This window comes from Acanthamoeba castellanii, assembly GCF_000313135.1.
Source record: "Acanthamoeba castellanii str. Neff unplaced genomic scaffold scf7180000084705, whole genome shotgun sequence".
Classification (NCBI taxonomy): domain Eukaryota; phylum Discosea; order Longamoebia; family Acanthamoebidae; genus Acanthamoeba; species Acanthamoeba castellanii.
Window position 1 is genome coordinate 86,602 of NW_004457350.1, and position 15,090 is coordinate 101,691.

Here is a 15,090-nt window from a genome sequence, read left to right on the forward strand (position 1 = left end):
AGCCCCAAGTGTGTGTCGTGTCGTGTGCGCGTGTGCGTCGTGTGTGTGTCGTGTCGTGTGCGTGTGCATGTGTGTGTGTTGTGTGTGCGTGTGTGGTGTGTGTGTGTGTCGTTTGAGGTGCGAACCTCTTCGCGCTGCTTCTGGCGCTGCTTCTCGCGCTCGCGCTCCTTTTCGTAGATCTCGAGCTTCTTGGCGCGGTCCTCGGCGGTCTTCTCGAGCTCCTCGAGGCGGCGGTGCAGCTTCTCCTTCTCCGCGTGTGCGGTCTTGGCGCCGGTCTCGAACTCGACGAGCTTCTTCTCCAGCTCGCCCAACCGCTCCAGCTTCTTCACGTGCTCCTCCGACAGCTGCTGCTCCTGCGCCGGGGCCGCGGCGGCGGCGACAACGGCGGCCTCCTGCGAGAGCGACGGCTCGGCCTCGGCGGCGGCGGCGCCGTCGGGCGTGTGGAGCGAGGTCTCGAGGTCCTGCAGGCGCGACACGCTCGACTCGAGCGACTGCAGCAGCGCGGCCGAGTCCATGGCGTACTTCTTCTGGTTCTCCTCCAGCGCCGCCATCTTGCTCTGCCGGGCCTCCTCCTGCTCACACGACACGACACGACACACACACACCAAGTCTGGAATGTGAGCAATGCGAGTAGTGGGTGCTGGCAAAAAATGTGAACTTGTGTGTCGTGTGTGTGGCGTGTGTCGTGTCGTGTTGTGTGTCGTGTGTCGTGTGTCGTGTGATTTGGGTGGTGGTGGCACCTTCTTGGAGGTGGTGGCGAGCTTCTTGTGGGCCTCCTGCAGTTCGGCGAACTCGGTCTGGAGGCGCTGGAGCTCGGCCTGGAGGGTCTCCTTCTGCTCGGAGAGCGACTCGATGACGACCTGGCTCTCGGATCGCTCGCACTGCAGTCGCTCCATCTGGATGGTGAGGTCGGCGATCCTGCCCACCATGATCTGGTTCTCCTTCTCGTACTGCTCCTGCGTCGCGCTGGCGTTGGCGAGCTCCTCCTTGAGCTTCTCCAGCCGCTCCAGCTCCTCGGCCGCCGCCTGGTCCCTGTCGCGCAGCGCGTCCTGGAGCGAGTCCACCTTCTCCAGAATCTCCGACTTCTCGTCCTCGGCCTGCTTCAGCTTGTCCTCCAGCTCCGTAACACGGTCTGTTTGTGGACACACGACACACGACACACACGACACACACACAACACACGCGACACAACACGACACGACACACGACACGACACACACGAGTCAGTGGGGTTTGGGTTTGGTGGGGGGGGGCAGAGCGTTACCGTTGATGGCGGCCACGTTGGGGAGCTTGGAGCGGGTGTCGGGCGACATGGCCGGGAGGGCCGACTGCGACTGGACCTGCAGCACCGCCGGCGAGGCCAGCGTCATGCCGCCGGCGCCGGCCTTGTCCTTGGCCGCCGGCGAAATGCTGATGTCGCCTGCGCGCGCACGGAAGGAAGTCAGCGAAACGAACGGAAGAAGAAGCGAGTGTTGTGGTGAGAGAGAGAGAGAGGTGTGTGTGTGTTGTGTGCGTGCGTGTGTGTCGTGTGTCGTGTGTGTGTGCACGTGCCCTTGACGAGGCGCAGCTCCTCCTCGAGGCAGGTGCAGTAGGTCTTGAGTCGGGAGAGCTCTTTGTTGGCCTTGTCCAGGAGGGCCTTGAGCTCCTGCACGCTCATCTCCTTGTTCACCTTGGCCTGGTTCTTGATCGTCTTCGCTCTGCGTTCATCGCAAATGAAAAGAACGAAGACGACGACAAAGAAGACGACGAAGAAGAAGACGACGAGTCGGTTAGAACGTGGTCAAGGCGAGGCGAGGTGTGCTCCTCCGCACCTGATGCCGAAGCGCAGGGTGGAGAGGGTCTCCTCTTCGTTGTAGGACGAGGGCGAGCAGTTGATGATGAGCGTCGTGCGCGAGTTGCCGCCGAGCGACTCTTGGAGCAGACGCGTGAGCTTACTGTCTCTGTACGGGACGTGCTTGGACTGTTTCGGGCCACGGCGATCAGGGTTAGTGCCTCCTCTTCTCTCTTCTCTTCTTCGCTATTCTTCTTCGCTCTTTTCTTCTCTTCTCTTCGCTCTTGCGTCGAATGGAACCGGGCGCCGAAGGAGGTACCTTGCCGTCGGTGAGCGCGTTGATCACATTGCCGAGGGCCGACAGCGACTTGTTGATTCCCTTGGCCTCGTCCAGCGTTTGGCCTGCATCGTGCGCGCACGCCCCGGTCAGAAGAAAGAAGAACGAAGAACGAAGAAAGAACGAACGAAGAGAGAAAGAACGAACGAAGAAGAAAGAAGAACGAAGCGTACCGGTGGCGCCGGTCTTGCCCACCTTCTCGGAACCGGCCAGATCGACCAGGTAGAGCTTGCCGCTCATCGTGGTGCCGTTCTGAAGGTTCTTCTGCTCCACATTCCACACAAAGATACTGTGGGAGCGGCTGCTCACGTCGTTCATGTCTGTGTGTCGTGTGTGTGTGTCGTGTGTGTGTGTGTGTGTGTGTTGACAACATCACGTGTGACACATGACACACGACACAAGACAAACGGGTGAGATGCGAAAGCGAGCGGAGCTGAGCTGAGCTGGAAACTGGAAGACGTGATGACGATGGTGATGAACGAGGAATGTGAAGAAGAAGAAGATGATAATGACGATGATGAAGGGGAGGGCGTACTCGTGGCGGCGACCTTGCGGTTGGCCGAGCCGGTGTCCATCACACGAATGACGTCGTCGGCGCAAGTGACGTACTCCTCGGTCACGCCCTCGATGTAGACGCTCTTGTCCTTGTTCTCCCTGATCTTGAGGTCCGCCTTGTCCGCTGCGCTCAGAACAGAACACGTCAGCAGATCCAACCACTGAACACAACACGACACGACACGCACGACACATGCGACACGACACGGCACAGAGCAAGAGCGGATTCATCACGTACGCGCCATGAGATCACGAATCTTTTCCATGTAGATCTCAATGTAGGAAACCTTCACGAGGAACTCCATGGTTTCGCTGGCCTCTTCGACAAAGGTGAAGATCGTTTCGATCATGCGAGGAATGATGCCCTTCATCTGCTGATCGTGGATGTCTGGACCCTGTGACACACATTTCCAAAAAAAAATTGATGCACGAATTTAACATTGAAAAAAAAAGGCATTGACATAGAGATTGGAGGAGGGGGGGGGGGACAAACCTGCATCGTGTGCGTTTTGCCGCTGCCGGTCTGCCCGTACACAAAAATGGTGCCATTGAATCCCTTGAAGAGATCTTTTCAAAGACGAGTAGAAAGAGCATTCGGGGGGTCAACAAGATGCATCGAATCAATTCTGAGGAACATGCAGGAGAGGAGAAACCTTCCACCACAGGCCTCGCGGCGTAATCGTAGACTTCTGTTTGGCTCGTGACCGGACCCCAGATTTTGTCGAAGTTGAAGCTGTGGTTGCCTTGGCCCTACACGCGGGTCACGAGTGCACCCAAGTGGTGTAAGAAGGCAAAGCCAGCTGCAGCGCATGAATGCTGGATGATGGATGGATGGATGCGGGGGGGGGGAACGAACGATAATCTTGGCGGTGGTGCCATCATCGCTCAAATGCACGATCTCGGTGGCCCCGCGCGCCTTTTCTTTTGAATTACTCGGCCGGAAACGGCACACCACCTTGATGTTGTTCGACATCACCCCTCTCGGCCCGAGAACGTCTCGATCGACGTTTACACTCCCGTTTCCTCTCTGGAGACCAACACCAAAAAGAAAAGAAAAACTCTAATTATTGCCTGAAATAAAATGAATCAGAAACGCTTTGTCCGCACAAAATCGGGTCGACAATAATTCCCACCCACGCTGCAACAGGGCCGCCATTGGGCAGAACCGAAGACCACGCAGGCACCCACGCAGATCTGTGTGGGCCTACAAGCGGCCATTTCGCTCAAGATTTTTTGGCACAGCAGCAACAACAACCGGCGCCATGAGTGAAGAAAGCGTGCTGAACCAGAAGTATGAGGTCAAGAAGGAGCTCGGCAGGTAATCCTCCTTCGCCAATTGCGTTTTTCAATGTTGTTCGCATCGAGATCCTGTTTGGTCTCCGAGATCTGCTCAATATGTTGTTTTTTTTAATGACACCTCCCCCCCGTTACTTGTAGAGGGGCGTTCTCTGTTGTGAAGCTGGGCGTGAACAAGAAGACGAAGGAGAAGGTGGCCATTAAGGTCATTGATCGATCCAATGTCGGAAAGGACTACGAGAAGAACCTTCTCATGGAGATGGAGATCTTGCAGAGGGTGCACCATCCCAATATTATTCAGCTGCACGAGATGATCGAAGAAGACAACAAAATCTACTTCGCGATGGAGCTGTACGTTACCCTCTCTCGCCCCTCTTTTACAAATTAACATCGTCGCGTCGATGTTAATTTGTACAAATGGCATTTTTCTTGTGTGCCCCCCCCAACGTAGGGTGACCGGTGGCGAGCTTTTTGATCGTATCGTGGAGAAGGGTTCCTACACCGAGGAGGATGCCAAGGTCCTCGTCCGCAAAATCGTGAGTGCCATCGAGTATCTGCACGACATGAACATTGCCCACCGCGACTTGAAGGTGTCTAGCCACCCCCCCTTTCTAAGTCGTGAGCCCCAATCATAATCTGATCCCCTCTTTTCCCCCCTTCTTTTCGCATGTCCGCCTTGAAGCCCGAAAATCTTCTCGTGAAGAGCATTGCCGATGACACCGAGGTCAAAATCGCTGACTTTGGCCTGTCCAAAATCATCGACGAGCAGAAGATGATGCAGACCGCCTGCGGAACCCCCGGTTACGTTGGTACCGCAGCGCCTCTCTTTTACTTACCTCCATCTTCATCGTCAGCCGACCTCTCTCTTTTTTTTTGGAATCTGTGGCGGTGGTGCCAACGACACGTTGAACGTTCAATTTCCAAACTTGCCTCGTTGTCGTCGTCGTCGTCGTTGCTGACCTGGTGGTGGTGGTGGTGGTGGTGGTGGGTCCTCTGCAGCCCCGGAGGTGCTCAACGCCGAGGGCTACGACAAGGAGGTCGACATGTGGAGCATTGGCGTGATCACCTACATTTTGTACGAGCCCCGCCTCCCCTTCTTCTTCTTCTTTTGTTTTGTTGTGTGCGCTCCCTTTCTTCTCATCGGTTCAGGGCTGACCCGCTTGCTCCTCAATTCACTCTTTCTACACAACTCGCCCGCTCGCTCTCTGCTTCGCTGTTTGCCGTGTGCGGTGGTTGTGTGTCGTGTCGTGTCGTGTCGCGTGTGTCGCGTGTGTCGTGTCGTGTTATATTGACAGGCTTTGCGGATTCCCCCCGTTCTATGCCGAAACGGTGCCGGAGGTGTTCGAGCAGATCCTCAAGGCCGAGTACGACTACCCCGAGGAGTACTGGGGCGAGATCTCTGCCGAGGGTGCGCCCTCTCTCTCCCCCCCCCCTCCGCACACCGCCACCCGCCACCAACCCCGCTGCTGCTGCTGCTGTTCAGCTGTGCCAACAAACACACGCTCTGCCTTTTTTTGTCTCACTTGCTAACTTGTGAGCTCTTTTCTCTTCTCTCTTTTCTCTCTTTTCTCTCTTCTCTGAGCAGGCAAGGACTTCATCAACCATCTGCTGGTGGTGGACCCCAAGGACAGACTCACGGCCAAGCAGGCGCTCGAGCACAAGTGGCTGCACTCGAAGGGCAAGGAGAAGAAGAAGACGAAGCTGGCCAAGTTCCAGGAGAAGATGAGGAATTACGTGAGCTTGAGGAAGCAGCAGTCCAAGGCCAACCACACGGAACTGGGCAACTAAAGCTTCAGCGCCCCGCTTGTAGCCCCCCCCCCGGCCCCACTGCCTGCCTTGTTGTGCTGCCTTTTGTATAAAAGACAATATCCGTGGTACCCCAACATATTTGGGCTCATATACTCTTTGGAGCAAGCATACACTCCATATTTCTACATATGCGTGTGGTGTGTGTGGGTATGTGCTGACGTGGACGCGTTACCCTGCAACCCTCCGGGAGAAATACGTGGCGCCTCCGTTATTTTGTCCAGTCGCTCTTTTTCTTTGTTGGGTTTTTATTGTTTTTTTTTGCTTTTTTTAATAATTGTTTGTTTGTTTGTTGAGAGATCGGTCGAGAGGAGGAGAGATCATCATGGAACCGGCACCAGCCACCGCCGTCGTGGAGGAGAACGAGGAGGAGGCGAGCATGGCCTTCACGGTCGTCGTTGCCATCGCCGCGTGCGTGGTGGCAGCTGCCGTCTACCGCTTCTTCCTCTCGCCCGCCAAACCGCCATCATCAACACCGGCCGGCGGCGGCGGAGGCAGCAAAAAGCCAACGGTGCCAACCAACAGCACAGGCGCCAAGGCTGCGCTCATCAAGGTACAAGCCCGCCTTGTCATCATTCATTTCATCATCATCATATTCTACACCAAATATTTGCGATTTGATGACGTAATCGCTCTCTGCACAACAATTTGCTCACGCAAAACGAACTTTGTGCGAATCCATTGGAAGAAGGGGAAGGAGGCGGCCTCCAAGGAAGCCGAGAAGGGCGTCCCATTGCGCATCTTGTGGGGATCCCAGACCGGCACCGCCGAAGATTTCTCCTCGCAGCTCGCCGACGAGGCCCGCAAGCACGGCTTCGCCCCTCGCTCCACCGATCTCGAAGACTTCTCTGCCGTACGCCCTCTCGCCCCCCCCCCCCAGATTAATCATTTTCATGTTTTTTTGCAATTTATTATTTAATTGACGTTGTTTGTTTGTTAAACCTCAATCAATCAGGAGGACCTGGCCGATGAGAAGACCGTCATCTTCGTGGCGGCCACCTACGGCGAGGGTGAGCCCACCGACAACGCCAAGGACTTCTACGCGTGGCTCATGCACGACGACCGCGAGCCCGGCCTGCTCGAGCGCGTCAACTTCACCGTCTTCGGGTGCGTAGCGCCCCCTCCCGCCCCCTCCAGCCCTCGCCCGCCCCTCCCCCGCGCTCGAAGCGGCGCCTCACGCGAGGCGCACTCGTCGCGACGCAGGCTGGGCAATCGCACGTACGAGCACTACAACGCGATCGGGCGGGCGATCGACCGGCGCATGGAGGAGCTCTCGGCGGCCCGCTTCTACGAGCGGGGCGAGGGCGACGACGACTCGTCCCTCGAAGAGGACTTTGCCAAGTGGAAGAAGGGCCTCTGGGGTCCGCTCTGCCGCCTGCACGACCTTCCCTTCGAGGGCGCCGCCCTCGAGACTGAAAGCTACGACGTGTACTTATGCCTCCGCCCCCACCCGCCCCGCCTGCCCCCACCCGCCCCCGCCTGCCCCCACCCGCCCCCGCCTGCCCCCACCCGCCCCCGCCTGACCCCTCCTCCGCGTGTGTTGTGTGTGTTCGTATGTTGTCGTGAGGCAGGAAGGCGCGCAATACGCTGGTCTTCGTGGATCACGCGAGCGAGGAGGGGCAGCGCGCCCTCCAGCGCTTCAAGGAAACCGGACACGCCGTGGGCACCACCAAGCAGGGGTACCCCCCACCCGCCCCCCTAAACACACCGTTCCTCTCACACCGCGTGTGCGTGTGTGTGCGTCGTGTGTGTGTCGTGTGTCGTATGTGTGTGTCGTCGCGCGTGTTGCGGCTATGCGCGGGCGACAGGGTGCACGACGCGAAGAACCCGCTGGTGTGCCAGGTGGTGGTGAACAGGGAGCTCCACGGCTCCACGTCGGAGCGCTCCTGCCGACACATCGAGATCGCCGTGCCCGACAACATCACCTACGAGCCCGGCGACCACGTCGGCGTCTACGCCAACAACGACCCCGACCTCGTTCTCGCCCTCGCCAAGTGCGCGCCCCCCCTCTTCTTCGTTCTTCTTTCTTCTTCGTTCTTTATTTTTCTTCATTTTCTTTTTCTTTTCTTTATCTTGAAAGGCTCACTGGTGCGCAGGCGCCTCGGCGCGGAGGCCGATCTGGATCGCCTGATCGCACTCGCGCCGGCGGCGGCGGCGGCGGCTTCGAGCAAGGCCAAGTACACGATGGGACCCGTCACGCTGCGCCAGGCCCTGCTGGAGCTGGTCGACATCACCACGCCGCCGCGCAAGTCGCTCCTGCACGCGCTCGTCCAGTACGCGCGCAGCGACGCCGACAGCGCCGCGCTCAAGGCCCTCTCCGCCGGCACCGACCAGCCGGCGCACGAGCCCCGCGGCCTCAACTACGCCCAGTGGATCAAGGAAGACCGCCGGTATGCATTCCTCCCATACCACATACCTAATATCTAAATATCTACATATCTAAACATCTGATATCTAAATATCTAATATCTAAATATCTAAAAAAAGGACGATCGGCGAGGTGCTGGAGGCGCTGCCGTCGGTGGCGGTGCCGGTGGGGCACCTGCTCGAGCTGCTGCCGGCGCTGGCGCCGCGCTACTACTCGATCTCGTCGTCGCCGCTGGAGCACCCCGGCCGCATCCACATCACGTGCGTCGTCACCCGCTTCACCACCCGCACGGGCCGCCTCCACCACGGCGTCTGCTCCACCCACTTCCTTCGCCTCCTGCCCGGCACCGCCCAAGGTAACCAACCACCAAACGACGCCACACGGCACACGATACACATCTGACCCCCCGCGCGTGTCGTGTCGTTGTGTTGTGTGTCGTGTCGTGTTGTGTGTCGTGTTGTGTGCCGTGTCGTGAGCAGAAGAGGGAGAGGAGAGGCACACGGTGCCGCTGTTCGTGCGGAAATCGCAGTTCCGGCTGCCCAAGTCGGTCAGCACGCCCCTCATCATGGTCGGACCCGGCACCGGCATCGCCCCCTTCCGCGGCTTCATCCACCACGTACCCCCCCCCCATCTTCGTTCTTCTTCGTTCTTCTTCGCCGCTAATCACCGCGTGTCGTGTGTGTCGTGTCGTGTGTGTGCGTGTGCGGTTTGGTGTTGACAGAGGAAGCACCTGCGCGAGGAGGGCGGCGCGCGGGGCGAGGCGGTGCTGTTCTTCGGGTGCAGGGAGCGGGCCAAGGACTTCCTCTACGAGGAGGAGCTCAACACGGCCCTCGCCTCCGGCCACCTCTCCAACGTCCTCGTCGCCTTCTCGCGCGAGCAAAACGAAAAGGTACCTTTTTTAAAGTCGTGCGTGTCGTGCGTGTCGTGCGTGTCGTGCGTGTCGTGTGCGTGTCGTGTGGTGGCCGTCCCACGCTAATGCTCTCTCCTCCCCATGTGGCGGCCCAAACGATGGTTAGGTTTATGTGCAGGATCGGTTGCGTGAGCACAAGGAGCTCGTCTGGACGCTGCTGGAAGAGCAGAAGGCCCATTTTTACATCTGCGGGTACGCACACCGCGGCTCGCCCTACCACAAACCACGTATCAGGATAGGCGGGAGGGGGCGGGAGGGGGCTGGAGGGGGCTGGCGAGGGCTGTTTCAATTGTGATCGAGCAAGCGACTCAGTGCTGCTTCTCCGCCACTATATGATCACAATCGTGCGTGGGCTTGCACCAAGAGAGCTGACGTGGGGGCGTTCTTTTTTCTTTCATTACAGTGACGCCGCGCAGATGGCTCCGGCGGTGCGGGCGGCCGTGGTGGACATCGTGGCGGAGAAGCTCGCCGACAACGACCGGGACCAGGCCGAGGCCTACGTCGCGCGCCTGCACGAGCAGGGCCGGTGGGCCACCGACGTGTGGTTCTGATCGTGCCACCGCCCTCACCCGCCCCCTCGCTTGCCATGGTGACATGGTTTGGTTTGGTGCTCTTCTTCATTCACTATATAGGTACAAGGGACAACACCATCCACCATCCACCATCATCCACCACCATTTGTGTCAATGCGCGCTGGTCTTGTCGCGCGAAGGCGAAGGTGGTCTGCTGGTGCGTCGGCTCGACTTGCGCGTGCTCGCGCTGCTCGGCTTGGGGTCGGCCTTGCGTTTGCCCTCGCGCTCCTCCGGCGGCTCCGTGTAGATGCCCAACCGCGGCTCGATCGCCACCTTGCCCCCCAACCACCACCACAAACAATGATGACACGTCAGCACCACACGTCGTGTCGTCGTCATCGTCGTCATTCAGCCCAAGGCGCGGAGGGTGGCGCACGCCGCGGGGCATCTGCTGGGCGACCCACACCAAACGGTGCTCCGTGTCGGCCCAGTGCGGGACCAGCATGGCGGGCGCCCGCGGCTTCGGCGCCTGTTGATGCCCCCCCCCCATCAGCCAAAGAACGAAGAAAAAAGAACGAAGAGCGAAGCGGCACCTCGGGCCTTGGGAGGGTGTCGAGGTGGTCGATGCAGGGCACGCCCGGGTGCTCCTGCTCCAGGTGGTCGTAGAGGAAGGCCGCCGCGCTCGCGATGTCCGCCTCCGAGTACGTGCCCTGCAGCTGATGAGGCGCTCTTCGTCAGCCTGTGTGTGTCGTGTGTGTCGTGTGTGTGTCGTGTGTGTGTGTCGTGTGTGTGTGTCGTGTGTCATGTGTGGAGTGGAGGTGGGTGGGCGACCAACCTTGGCGACGAGCCAACGGAAGGTCACCTTCGTTCTGACGCAAGCCGGGAGATGGCGAATGTGGTCGTGCACGGCGTAGGCCATGCGGGCCTTGCGCAGCGTGGACACGAACAAGGGCGTGTAGAGCTCGCTACCCGACATCACCCTGCGCGCGCGCGCGCTGTGTGAGCTGGCCCAGCCCAGCGAACAACAACGACGACGACATTGACGACATTGACGACATCGACGACGTTGATGATGACGACGACGTTGACGACGGCGACGATGAGACGCACCTGATCCAGGCGCGGAAGGGGTTGTCGACGCGCAGCCACAGGCCGGACATGCCGTAGTCGAGGTGGAGCGGGGAGGCCGGGGCCGCGAGGACCCAGGTCGACGGGTGGCCCGTGACCTGGCCGACGACGCTCGCCCGGGCGTCCGGTCGGACGCGCTCCAGCGACACCATGCCGCCCGACTGGTCTGTTACCCCCCCCACCGCACGCACCGCACACACACCGCACGCACGACAATGAGTGATGGCGCACGCGCACACGCGCGCGAGTGTTGTCAAGAAGAGCACCGAAGAGGCAGGCGTTGGTCAGGAAGTAGCAGGGCAAGCCCTGTTCGGGTTCCTTGATGCCCACGTGGGCCTCCAATTGATTGGTTGATTGAAACAAAAAGTCAGCGCGGCACGCACGACTTTTTGAATCAATAAAGAAGAACGAAGAACGAACGAAGAAGAACGAACGAAGAACGAAGAACGAAGAACGAACGAAGAAGAACGAACGAAGAAGTGGACAACGACATGGGGCGCGTACCTGGGTGAGGTCCTCGAGGCTGCAAAGGTACTCTGCGATCCTCGCCTCCGCCTTTCTTTCGCCGCCGCCGCCACGCGGGTCATCCCGGCTGTGCGCCGCTTCGGCTCGTAGCCGCGCGTGCACCGCGACAGCCCGCTCACCTGGAAGAGAACACATCGTTTCGTTGGTCGTTGGTCGTGTCGTTGGTCGTTGGTCGTGTCGTTGGTCGTGTCGTTGATCGTGTCATTGGTCGTGTCGTTGGTCGTGTCGTTGGTCGTGTCGTGTCGTTGGTCGTGTCGTGTCGTGTCGTGTCGTGTGTGTCGTGTGTGTGCCGCGTGTGTGTCGTGTGCCTGATTACATTATGCGTCGTGTGTCGTGGGTTTCGTGTCGCGTGTCGTATGTGTCGTGTCGTTTGTCGTGGTGCGTGTCGTGTCGTGTCGTTGGTCGTGTCGTGTCGTTGGAGAGAGGCGGGTGGCAGGTACGGAGCTGGAAGAGCGGGAGGGAGTTGAGGTAGCCCAGGAGCTCGGGGAGGGTGAGGCGATCGGAAAGGTGCGCGCTTCGGTGGCGGATGAGGTACGCGTGGAGCTGAAACAGAGGCAGGCCCGCAAACGAGTCCGCCGCAAGCCGCTTCTCTTCGCCCACCGCCAGCACATAGCCTGAACAAAGAGAGACACCTTGACGTTAGCACACGCACGACACGCACGACACACGCACGACACACACCACACACACGACACACACACACACACACCACACACGACACACTCAAGCCACCGGCGGTACCGAGGCGATGATCGAGATCCAAGTTTGCGGCGGAGGGCGGGGTGCCGAACATGATGTGCGCCGCGACGGCCGACTCCCTGCTCCAGCGACAACACAGTGCGGCCTGGGCGGCGGCGGCCTAATGTAGGAGCCGCAGCCCACTACAATAAGAAGAGAAGAAAAGAAGAGAAGAACAAAGAAAAGAAGAAAACAGAACTGCACCTCGTGTGGGCCGGCGTCGGCCACTGCCTGCCGCGATGGTGGAAAGTCCACCTCGATTGCGTCGTCGTCGTCGTCCTCCTCCACCTCCACCTCCGCTTCATCCATTTGCTGCGTTTCCGGTTCCAACGTCGTTGCCTGCTCGTGCCTGTCGCCATCGCTTCGAAGCTGTTGGCACGCCGGCCTCTTCCTCTTCTTCCTCCTCCTCTTCTCCTTCGTAGTCGTGCCGCGTCGCCTTCTCTTTCGCTTTCTGCTCGCTCCCCCTTTCTGGCCGTCGTCGTCGCCGTCGTCATCGTCGTCGTCGTCGTCGTCGTCGCTCTCTTTCCCGTCGCTGTCTTCCACGACCCCGTGCTCCTAATGCGCGACGAGATGACGGGTGAGATTATGCGTGTGTGTCGTGTGTGCGTGTGTGTGTGCGTGTGTGTGCATCCTGTGCGTGTTGTGTGTGTCGTGTGTGCGGCGTTGTGTGTGTGTGTGTGTGTGTGTGTCGTGTGTGTCATGTGTGAAAAGAGTGTTTTGGGGGGGGAGACATACGAGAGGAGGGCGGTAGGTGTGTTCGCGGGAGAGGGCCTCGAGGCTGACGTAGATGCGGTAGAGGCCGTCCACTTCGACCACGTAGGCGCCGCGGCACGTGAACAGGCCTCGATAGTGCCACTTGTCTTCTCCGTCGGGGCCGCACTGCGGGGCAAACGGCGACGTCGTCGACGAGCTGACCACCACCTGAGTGAGCCACACGAAGAACGAAGAACGAACGAAAGAACGAACGAAGCGAGGGGTCAAGATCAAGACGATCGAGGAAAGAAGGGGAGGTGAGAGATGGGACCCTGATCGGTTTGTTGGACAGCATCGAGGTGAGCCACGGCTTGTTCCTCTCGTTGGAGAATGTGGCATCGATGTCCGGCTGGCCGCCACTGCTCGAGTCAAACGCGCGCGTGTTGTGTGTGGGTCGTGTGTCGTGTGTGTGTTGTGTGTTGTGTGTCGTGTGTGTTGAAACGTGCGTCACGGCAGTCGTAGTATTGCCAACAATAGTGGTCCACCACGGGAGAGGCGTACCGGCGGCTGTGGGTGCCGTTCGTAAAGCAAACGATGCTGTCCAGCCGGTCCATGTTAACGAGATTGCGTTCCCGGCCCATCTTCATCGACCTCACGCCTTTGCGTGTGTCGTTGTCGTGTTGTGTGTCGTTGTCGTTGTGTCGTTGTCGTTGTTAACACGATTGTTTCGTTTCGTTTTGCTCATTTTTAAAAATAAACAACAAGATGGCCACACATAAGTATTACTTCTTCTTCTCTCCATAGGCGTCAAAGGTCGTACCTTCTTTGCTCGTTCCCGCGACGGCTTGTACTGCATCACCCCCGCATAACATATATATATACACCACATGTGTGAGCGCCAACTCGATCGATCGATGTGGATAGAGTGATATGTAGAAATATGTATAGATGTATATATGAAATATGAAATATACCATGGGTGGGATGGAGCCCGGTCTCCATCACCGGCGAAAATGATTCGAAGACGTGACCGACCGGGACTTGCGGCGGGTGGCCGAAGAAGCTGGGCTGCTTCTTCCTTAGCGCTGCGATAGATAGATAGACGCGCCCAATTACCAAAATCAGTTACGAGATATCACATATACATACATGTTGCAAAAGTAATACTAGTAAATATATTGATATATTTGATAATAATGATATATATTTATATATGACTGCAGTGAGAGCACAGGCAGACCTTTCGCGATCCAAAACGGATCGCGCTCGGCCAGCGTAAGACAGCCGGGAGGTTCGACCTTGCATTGCCACCACCACCCAAAAGAGGAGTCCACAGTTATTCACCAAACAAACCACGGTAAATAAATAAATAAATAAATACATGAATAAATAAATAAATACATGAATAAATAAATAGCGGTCGTGGTGTACCGTGGTGTGAGAGTCGTCCACATTCAGGAGGAACCGCGCGGTGATGGACCACCGCTCGGATTTCACCTCCGGCGCTGCGGGGATCTGGCCAAGGGGGAATATATATATATAGATGTGTATGAGTGTATATGAATATATATAAGATGCGGGTGGTCCAAAGCGTACCCAATGCTCAAGATGTTTCTGAAAGTCGCCCTCCATTATGTACAGAGACCGGTGCGGCTGCACGCCATTCGCAAGAGTGAGCGCTCAACTTATGCTGCGTACCACACGCACGCACGCACATGCACCACCGCACATGCACGACACACACACACACACAACGGTTGAGAGGGGTGCAAACGAACCAGTGACACGATCCATTTCTTCCCTGCGCCTCTGTCTTCGAAACAAAAGTCTCGCTCCCTAAAGATATGGCGGTGTCAAAGCGAGGTGGGTGTCGTCGCCATGACTGCGACTCCCGCAGCCCCAGCCGCCGCCGCCACCACAGCCGCAGTGAAATTCGGGAGTGCCGTGACGTACGCGCCAAGGGAGACCGTGACCACGCGGCCGTCCTTCACGTTGGCTTGGTCGTCCGCGTGCTTGCCAATGTATTGAAGCCCTGATGACGTGTGCGTCGTCGTCATCATGTGTGTGGGGGTGACCGCGCGGTACACGAAGCGACAACGGTTACGCGTTGGTACCGGCCCGCCGGCGCGTACCGTTGAGGTATCTGGTACACAGGAAGGAGTTGACCTCCACTTTCAGCTCATCCACCATCTTCTTCTTGAGCTGAAGGACGTTCATCATCGGCGCCGACAACAACGACCATCACACACACACACACACACACGACACACACACGACACACACACATCGGGGTCAGCGCCTCCAAGCCGTCTCACCCTGGGAAAAGAACGAAGAAGACGAAGAAGAAGAACGAAGGAGAAAGAAAGAGGCACCGCGATGAGTTCCGGCGGTGCTTTCGACCAGGGCTGGGTGACGACGGTCACACCGTGGTAAGCCACCGTGGAGCCAAAG

The 15,090-nt window shown here is 58.3% G+C and overlaps 5 protein-coding genes across 5 annotated transcripts in view; 2 read left to right on the forward strand and 3 right to left on the reverse strand.

The window, feature by feature from the left end:
* ACA1_139430 (kinesin motor domain containing protein) overlaps nucleotides 1-3,545 on the reverse strand; it is a gene marked incomplete at both ends in the record, with an annotated part of 5,495 nt that extends 1,950 nt beyond the window's left edge. The window contains 12 exons of the mRNA XM_004336191.1: nucleotides 126-572; nucleotides 741-1,132; nucleotides 1,265-1,410; nucleotides 1,548-1,697; nucleotides 1,812-1,960; nucleotides 2,091-2,173; nucleotides 2,282-2,428; nucleotides 2,644-2,787; nucleotides 2,902-3,058; nucleotides 3,157-3,230; nucleotides 3,317-3,413; nucleotides 3,516-3,545. Of these exons, the coding sequence (XP_004336239.1) occupies nucleotides 126-572; nucleotides 741-1,132; nucleotides 1,265-1,410; nucleotides 1,548-1,697; nucleotides 1,812-1,960; nucleotides 2,091-2,173; nucleotides 2,282-2,428; nucleotides 2,644-2,787; nucleotides 2,902-3,058; nucleotides 3,157-3,230; nucleotides 3,317-3,413; nucleotides 3,516-3,545 (2,016 nt within the window). The remainder of the gene's footprint in view (nucleotides 1-125; nucleotides 573-740; nucleotides 1,133-1,264; nucleotides 1,411-1,547; nucleotides 1,698-1,811; nucleotides 1,961-2,090; nucleotides 2,174-2,281; nucleotides 2,429-2,643; nucleotides 2,788-2,901; nucleotides 3,059-3,156; nucleotides 3,231-3,316; nucleotides 3,414-3,515) is intronic.
* A 380-nt stretch (nucleotides 3,546-3,925) lies between these two features.
* Nucleotides 3,926-5,747, forward strand: ACA1_139540 (protein serine/threonine kinase; the record flags this gene model as incomplete). Its single annotated transcript, XM_004336192.1, has 7 exons — nucleotides 3,926-3,981; nucleotides 4,101-4,310; nucleotides 4,411-4,549; nucleotides 4,642-4,768; nucleotides 4,959-5,034; nucleotides 5,255-5,367; nucleotides 5,545-5,747. 7 exons carry the CDS (start codon nucleotides 3,926-3,928, stop codon nucleotides 5,745-5,747), a joined length of 924 nt encoding a protein of 307 aa, XP_004336240.1.
* A 343-nt stretch (nucleotides 5,748-6,090) lies between these two features.
* ACA1_139550 (nadph cytochrome P450, putative) lies at nucleotides 6,091-9,594 on the forward strand (the record flags this gene model as incomplete). Its single annotated transcript, XM_004336193.1, has 12 exons — nucleotides 6,091-6,318; nucleotides 6,457-6,618; nucleotides 6,721-6,872; nucleotides 6,969-7,193; nucleotides 7,337-7,444; nucleotides 7,574-7,759; nucleotides 7,862-8,155; nucleotides 8,253-8,488; nucleotides 8,613-8,749; nucleotides 8,855-9,022; nucleotides 9,162-9,235; nucleotides 9,447-9,594. The coding sequence occupies 12 exons, from the start codon at nucleotides 6,091-6,093 to the stop codon at nucleotides 9,592-9,594; spliced, it is 2,118 nt and encodes a 705-aa protein (XP_004336241.1).
* A 132-nt stretch (nucleotides 9,595-9,726) lies between these two features.
* ACA1_139560 (uncharacterized protein) lies at nucleotides 9,727-14,433 on the reverse strand (the record flags this gene model as incomplete). Its single annotated transcript, XM_004336194.1, has 18 exons — nucleotides 9,727-9,888; nucleotides 9,992-10,084; nucleotides 10,149-10,265; nucleotides 10,391-10,535; nucleotides 10,666-10,849; nucleotides 10,950-11,019; nucleotides 11,188-11,327; nucleotides 11,649-11,822; nucleotides 11,950-12,067; nucleotides 12,151-12,501; nucleotides 12,682-12,867; nucleotides 12,971-13,058; nucleotides 13,201-13,297; nucleotides 13,460-13,489; nucleotides 13,614-13,724; nucleotides 13,880-13,937; nucleotides 14,071-14,144; nucleotides 14,418-14,433. 18 exons carry the CDS (start codon nucleotides 14,431-14,433, stop codon nucleotides 9,727-9,729), a joined length of 2,214 nt encoding a protein of 737 aa, XP_004336242.1.
* A 59-nt stretch (nucleotides 14,434-14,492) lies between these two features.
* On the reverse strand, nucleotides 14,493-14,856 carry ACA1_139570 (uncharacterized protein; the record flags this gene model as incomplete). The annotated part of the gene is made up of 2 exons (XM_004336195.1): nucleotides 14,493-14,671; nucleotides 14,772-14,856. The coding sequence occupies 2 exons, from the start codon at nucleotides 14,854-14,856 to the stop codon at nucleotides 14,493-14,495; spliced, it is 264 nt and encodes an 87-aa protein (XP_004336243.1).
* Nucleotides 14,857-15,090: the final 234 nt, after the last annotated feature.